Source organism: Lucilia sericata, unplaced genomic scaffold (assembly GCF_015586225.1).
Source record: "Lucilia sericata isolate MDLA Ls3-8-SP2 unplaced genomic scaffold, ASM1558622v1 Contig002667F_arrow, whole genome shotgun sequence".
Taxonomy (NCBI): domain Eukaryota; kingdom Metazoa; phylum Arthropoda; class Insecta; order Diptera; family Calliphoridae; genus Lucilia; species Lucilia sericata.
The window spans coordinates 433-7918 of record NW_023996397.1 but is presented as its reverse complement, the minus strand read 5'-3'; the positions used below and the strand labels follow the sequence as shown (position 1 = coordinate 7918).

Below are 7486 nucleotides of genomic sequence, written 5' to 3'. Positions count from 1 at the left end.
TCTTTAAAATGATGCCCCAAGTTTTTGTTTTTTTATTTAAAAACAAGCGACAAATAGTGTTGAACAACATTTTCACTATATAAAAAATAACATTTATTTTTCACAATTTACATGGTCAAATAGTTATCGGGGAATTCAAAAGTGACATCACGGCCGGTAAGTTTCTTGTAGACCGAGGTGAAGGTGTCAACCTAAAAAGAAGAAAAGAAAAATATTAAATTAATAAAGTAAAACAAATAAATAAAGTGATATATTGTTTATAAGACTTATAGAACTATTTAAACATTTATTAACTGTAAAACTATAAATTACTTTAGTGGTTTCAAGTAAATATTTTTAATTTTTAAAGTTTTTTAATCTACCGCTTACGTAGGAAGTCCCATAACGCTAACAAGTTGAAAAACATCACTTATGGGAGGCAAATAGGCGGTGTTAATAATAAATTTAACCATTCTAGTAATTTAGAGAGCATGTAAGCAACAAATGGAATAAATTTATTCTTATTTAAAGAGTGAGAATAAATTATAACGAGTCGTTGTTTTAAAATTTACTGTACGTTCTTTTTGACAATCATTGATTTTGTAAATAACAATCAACAAAAAACACAAGAACGGTAGAATATTTGTTTAAAAGGAACCAAAAGTTTTAGTTTTTTTTTATATAATTTTTCTATAATTATTTTATTTATTAACTTAGGAAATAGAAATTTCATTGTTATTGTCAAAGTAATTTGTAGTAAATTTCAAAAGTTGTTTAATCTGCCGCTTTGTAGGAAGTCCCATCACGCTAACAGGTTGAGAAACATCACGTATGGGAGGCAAATAAGCGGCCTTAAAGATACTGTTATTAGGTTTTAAAAAGAAGATAATTTCACTGCTAGTCTATATTGATCCCGATAAAAATAGAAAAACAATACTTTATCTGACAGTTTTGAAGTGTCTATGGTGTCACTTCACATAGGTCAACTTTGTCACTCAATTTGTTGAGTTTGTGTGAGAGAGTGAAAACGAGAGAGGCAAGTTTTCTCTCAAAAATTTCAGCAACAAAATTTTCACTTTGTGAACCTAAACTAAGCGAAATTCTTCTCTTTTTATTCTGATTTTTTTCAATTATAAGCAACAAATGGAATATATTTAATCTTAAAATTTCAGATTCAATAATAACGAGTTGTTGTTTTAGTTTAATTTACGTTCTTTTTGACAATCATTGATTTTTACAAGAAAACACAATCAACAAATAACACAAGAACGTAATATAATACACTTTTAAAAGTAAGACCTGGGTCACACTAGGAAACTGTTTTTGGGAATCTTTTGATTTTTATGTGTGAGAGAAATATCAACGATCTAATCCATAATCCAGGTCTAATAATAAAGTTCGAATAATATATTCGTATAATATATTCTATCAAAAGTTTCTCAACAAAATTTTCTCAGTATGAACCAGGTCTAATAGAAAAGTTCGTATAATACATTCTAGCTTTTTTGACAATCTTATTCCGTTCTCTCTGAACTATTGTTTGTGTTCTTAATTTAAGCTCGAAAGGACAAATTCCAACTATTTTCTTTTAAATAGATTTCACTTTTCAAGAATTATCTGCAATTCCTTAAAGACATTCCTAAGATTTAGTGCCTACTCCTCTAAATACGAACGAACATGTACTTTCATACTTTGTTGTTGCTATTGTTTTCAACATAGAGGAACAGGCCCTTAATTCTAAGAATATATTCTTAAACCTTTACATGACTTGAATGACTCAAGTCTTTGCTTGAATCAATTCCCTGATAAAATTTTTGAATACATTTGGAAATTCATTGGAATCTAAAACCAAAGAAATAAACTTTTAAATGACTTACAAAAGAATGAGTTCAGAGTATGAAATATTCAAATATTTTCAGACGTATTGAGAAAATTAAGTTGAATTAATTCCTAATTCTTTTTTTTATCATTTTGTGAAATACCTTTTTATTTTTATTACAAATTTGGGAAAAAAAACTTGTAATTTTTTAAGTAAAAATATTTCTTGTAAATTTTACTGTTTGTCCTTTTTGACGATCACTGTGACTAGTGGTCATAATTCAGCAATTAACACAAGGACGATAATGTTTATAAAATTACTTCATGTTCCTTTTAAATATATTTCTTTAATGTTCAAATATTCAAATATTTTTAAACGTTTTGAGAAAAATTAAGTTAAATTAATTCTAAATAGAATTAATTCTTTTAAACTTTAATTCCTAAATCGCGCAAAATTTATCTTTTTTATCGTTTTGTAGAAATACTTTTTTATATTTATTACAAATTTGGGAAAAAAACTTGTAATTTTTTTTAAGTAAAAATATTTCTTGTAAATTTTACTGTTTGTCCTTTTTGACGATCACTGTGACTAGTGGCCATAATTCAGCAATTAACACAAGGACGATTTTCTTAATATATGAATCACTTTTAGTTCCTTTTAAATATATTTCTTTATAGTTAATAATTGATGATAGAAATGTAACCAACGTATGGAAATGTTTAAAGGCCATTTATAAGCATTTTCAAACAATAACGAGACATTGGCTGTATCATTTAATATTTGTCCTTTTTGACAATCACTGATCTTGGTTAAATATACAATCAGCAAATAACACAAGGACATTATAGTATTAAAACATAATATTTAAACTTATAGGAGTTCAATGAAGAAGTGTGTGGAGTTTTTGAAATGTTATAAAGTTCTTCAAATTGAACTTAAATTTAGTTACTATTCTCTATTTTTCAAATCTTTCCAAGAAGTTGTTTTAGAACTAGTAAGCGTTTCTTTAACTATTAAAGTGTTGTAGAGCTGTTGTCCTGAAAACTTCCGAGAAGTACTTTGGAGTCACAATATTTTACATCGACGACAGTCCCAAATATGCTGTTCATGAATCTGAAGTGGCTCTGTTTACACCCATTCTAAAACTAGTTCTTTTGGAACACATTCTATATTTGTTTTCTAATGAAACTACTTTAAACATTTTCAATTTTTCACAATATTTCTCATTGAACACACGCACATCAATACAAAATACTATTATTCCAAAAACAACAAACACTTCTTCATTTACACTTGTCTCCAACAACAACAATTAAAATCCACAAAAACAAAACCCCTCCCATTTATTTACAACTCCCGTGATCAACTTACTTTGTGTTCAATGGTGGTTTGTTGATTCTTGTCCAAATGAACCTTGATCAATTGAGAGCCATCCAACTTAACGCGGATGCGCTTGCCAACGATTTCAGCGGGGAAGACTAAATCTTCCAAGATGGCATCGTAGACAGCGGTCAAGGTGCGGGAACGTGGACGCTTTTGTTTCAAGGGGTTTCTGGCCTTGCGGGTAGGTTTGGGCAAAATTTTACGTTCGCCAACAACAACGACATGTTTGCCAGAGAATTTCTTCTCCAATTCACGAACCAAAATGATTTGGATCTTTTGGAAGGTCTTTTGTTGGGGAATGGGCACATAGATGATGACAGCCTAATAATAATAAAAAAAAAAACAAAAATCCATTTTAATACTATTAACACAACAATATAAAGAACAGCACTCAACACTCACCTTCTTGTTGCCGAATTCAATTTCACGGGCACGTGTAATGTGCAAATCTCTCAAGTAGGGCTTGAGGTCACTGTTGGCCTCCAACTCCAAGAGAGCTTGAGCAATGGATTTCTCAAAATCATCGGGCTCAGCGCCACCAGGCTTAATAATCTTGGAGCCAATCATCTAAAATTGCATAAAAGAAACACAAACACATCATTTTAGTTGCTGCTTCTTTAATCATTTTCTTTTTACATAAAAAAATCACTTTTATTTTCCATCTTTTAGATTTTTTAATTTATAAACACAAACGTAAACACTTTTCAGCTTTTCTTTTCCCAGCCGGCTGCTGACATTTTTCTTTTTTTCTAATCGTTTAACATCTTGCTGTTTTTCTTTTTGTTACACACAAATTTCATTTATATTTTAAATTCATTCTCTTAGTTTTCATTTTCAATACACATTTTTACTTTTTTATGGAAAATAATCGTAATTTTTTTTGCTTTTTCAAAAACTTATCACAAAAAATACACCAACCTTGGTCAATTATTTTGACAGAAAAGGAAGTAAAACAGACCCACTGAACAGTAATTTCCTTTACTCGCTCGTTTTTCATTCGTTCGGAAGTTGGCTGCAGTTGTTGACAGGGTTGTATTTTTGTGTGTATAGCGAGTGCTAGAGATGGGTGTACACGTTGCAAAAAGTATGTGTGAAATTAAACAATATTTGTTGAAATAGTTTTAAATTAATATAATAATTCAAAATTATATTTAATAATATTAAATAATTTATTTAATTACATTTTTCCGTTAGTAAAAAAACATAAATATATAGATTAATTTGGAATAACAATAACAATTGTGTGAAAATTCTATAAACGTTTTTTTAATACAAAATTTTGTTATCTTTTTGTTTCAAGTTAATTTTGATTTGAAAATTTGATTTTTTTATAAGGCCAATTTTAAATAAACTTATTGTCTTTTTAGTTCATTTCTTTAAATCGACTTTGTGTAAAAATTAGTCCTAACAAAGTTAATATTAGTTAAGAATAAAATTAAGTTTTATATACCGACTTTCAAACAATCGACTTTTTGTCGAACAAATGTCGTCTATTTTGTCTAATCTAAGTCGACTATTTTGTAAGAAAAAGTCTAATCATCGATCTAGTAGGGTTCTATAAATCGACATTCGAATAATCAAACAATCGACTTCTGTCGAAAAGTCGAAGACGACTATTTGGTTCCAAAAAAGTCGATAACTCGACCATCGTCTATGAAAAAGTCGAAAAGTCGACTTTGTAAATAAAAGTCGAAAAGTCGAAAAAAGTCTATAAGTCCAAAAAAGTCGAAAAGTCGAATAAAGTCGGAAAAAGTCGCAAAAAGTCGAAAAACTCGTAAATAGTAGAAAAAAGTCAAAAATAGTCGAAAATTTTAAAAAAGTCAAAACTGTAAAATAGTCGGAAAAAACTCGAAAAAAAATCAAAAATTAGTCGAAAGAAGTCAAAAATAGTGAAAAAGTCGAAAAAATCGAAAAGTCGAAAATAGTCGGAAAAAGCCGACTATTTATAAAATACTAATAGTCGAAAAGTCGACTTTTAATTAAATGAAAAAAGTCGAAAAGTCGACTTTTCATAAAATGCAAAAAGTTGAAAAGTCGACTTTTAACTAATTGCAAAAAGTCGACTTTTCGTTTCTACTATAGAACCCTACGATCTAGTAAATCAATTTCCGTAAAAATATATTAAAAAACAATTTTGTTATGTTAGATCATCGTATTTTTATAAATTGCAAAATTCAAAAAGTCGACTTTTCATAAATAGACAAAAGTTGATTTTTTTGTTTCACTATAGATATCCAGAGAAAAGTCGCTTAATTGATGTAGTAAATAAAAGTTAAGTCGATAAAAGTCGAAAAACGTTAATAAGTCGGATAAAGTAGAAAATACACGGAAAATGTTGAATTTCTATATTAAAAAGAATGAAAAACATATTTTTGTAACGGTCGCCTAAAACTTGATCATCGATATACTTTAGGGGGACTTTACACGATCACACTTTACGTACGTAAAGTCTAATGAAAAAGTAGATTCTATAATGTAGGGTTCTATAGTTGAAACGAAAAGTCGACTTTTCGACTTTTTTTCATTTAATAAAAAGTCGACTTTTTAGACTTTAGTATTTTATAAATAGTCGACTTTTTCCGACTTTTCGATTTTTTTGCGACTTTTTGACTATTTTCGACTTCTTTCGACTTTTTTTTTGACTTTTTTTCGACTATTTTTCGAGTTTTTCCGATTATTTTAGAGTTTTTGACTTTTTTTCCACTTGTTTAAATTTTCGACTATTTTTGACTTTTTTCTACTATTTTCAAGTTTTCGACTTTTTCCAACTTTTCGACTTTTTTCGACTTTTTCGACTTATCGACTTTTTTTGACTTTCAACTTTTTTTCGACTTTTCGACTTTTATTTACAATGTTGACTTTTTTCATAGACGATAGTCGAGTTATCGACTGTAAAATTTCTCTACAAAATTTTATAAGAATTGGTCTATAATTGGCCCCCATATAACCTCTTTTTCAGATAATTACTTTACTTTTAATAAATAGTTTGAAAATCAACATATTAAGAGAAAGAGTTCGGTTCATAATTGATCCAAGTCCTAATGTTCACATTAATATCGATTCGAAATAGTCGAATATATCACTTGTAGTTAATATTTACCAAAAGTTCAAAATTCTCCTCATTAATATTTTTCAACAAAAAAAAAAATCAAAGATAAAAAAAAATAATAAAAATAAATATTTAAAACAAATAAAAAAATAATATATAAATATTTACTTAAATAACTAATTTAAATTATTTATTAATACTACACAATCTATTACAATTTTAAATATTTCAATCAACCCTTTAAAGTTGCAGCAACATTAGCTGCCTGCTGAGCAACACCAATAGTTTGTGTGGTAGCATCACGAGTATGTTGACCCACATGTTCCTTTATGTAAAAAATATTTATTAGTTAATTACATTATTTTCTAAAAATTATTTAATTTTATTTTTAAAACTTACAATTTTCTTGCCAATCTTTTTCAACCAACCACCTTGACTTTGAGTCACAAAAGCACACAAAATCAAAGCAAAGAAAAGCAATATTTTATTAAAGTTCATTGTTGTTGTTTTAATTAATAAAATTTTATTTGTTTAAAGAAATGTTTTTTCGTTACTGACACTTTATTGCTGTACGGTTCTGAATAATAGTTTAAGCTGCTTTTTATATACATTTTTTTTACTCTCTTAAATACCACAAATGATGAATTAGGGGATTTTGCTATGGGTTTTGATATTTTCATTTATTAAAAGGGGTCTTGCTAGATTTTTTTATAAATATTAAATAATTTACAGAGCTTTCTTTTCTTAATGATTCATATAGAAAATTTGTAAACTTTTTGTCTTATTTTTTAGAAATAAATTATGTAGTTAATCAGAACTATAACTTAATTTTGGGGTTTATATTTTATTTACTGAAATGTACTTTTAAATGAAATATTACCAATTAATTTGAGACTGGACTATAGACTAGACCATATACTGAATACTTAACTATAGACTAGACTATAGACAAGACTATAGACTACACTATTGACTAGACTATAGCCCAGACTATAGACTAGACTCTAGACTAGACTATAGACTAGACTATAGACTAGACTATAGACTAGACTATAGACTAGACTATAGACTAGACTATAGACTAGACTATAGACTAGACTATAGACTAGACTATAGACTAGACTATAGACTAGACTATAGACTAGACTATAGACTAGACTATAGACTAGACTATAGACTAGACTATAGACTAGACTATCGACTAGACTATAGACTAGACTATAGACTAGACTATCGACTAGACTATAGACTAGACT

At 28.1% G+C, this 7486-nt stretch overlaps 2 protein-coding genes and 3 non-coding genes across 5 annotated transcripts; all 5 read right to left on the bottom strand.

Moving 5' to 3' along the window:
* LOC119614177 (40S ribosomal protein S7) lies at positions 1-4227 on the bottom strand. Its single transcript, XM_037970306.1, has 4 exons — positions 4100-4227; positions 3584-3748; positions 3170-3502; positions 1-191 (listed from the first exon to the last, which is right to left on the bottom strand). Exons 2-4 carry the CDS (start codon positions 3746-3748, stop codon positions 108-110), a joined length of 582 nt encoding a protein of 193 aa, XP_037826234.1. The 5' UTR covers positions 4100-4227; the 3' UTR covers positions 1-107.
* On the bottom strand, positions 521-614 carry LOC119614180. The gene has a single exon (XR_005232308.1). It is a non-coding gene; the product is annotated as a small nucleolar RNA psi18S-1377 (small nucleolar RNA).
* LOC119614182 lies at positions 1156-1251 on the bottom strand. Its single transcript, XR_005232310.1, has one exon. It is a non-coding gene; the product is annotated as a small nucleolar RNA psi18S-1377 (small nucleolar RNA).
* LOC119614181 lies at positions 2493-2641 on the bottom strand. Its single transcript, XR_005232309.1, has one exon. It is a non-coding gene; the product is annotated as a small nucleolar RNA psi18S-1377 (small nucleolar RNA).
* A 2211-nt stretch (positions 4228-6438) lies between the features above and the next one.
* Positions 6439-6728, bottom strand: LOC119614178 (sarcotoxin-1C-like). Its single transcript, XM_037970307.1, has 2 exons — positions 6630-6728; positions 6439-6555 (listed from the first exon to the last, which is right to left on the bottom strand). The coding sequence occupies exons 1-2, from the start codon at positions 6726-6728 to the stop codon at positions 6463-6465; spliced, it is 192 nt and encodes a 63-aa protein (XP_037826235.1). The 3' UTR covers positions 6439-6462.
* Positions 6729-7486: the final 758 nt, after the last annotated feature.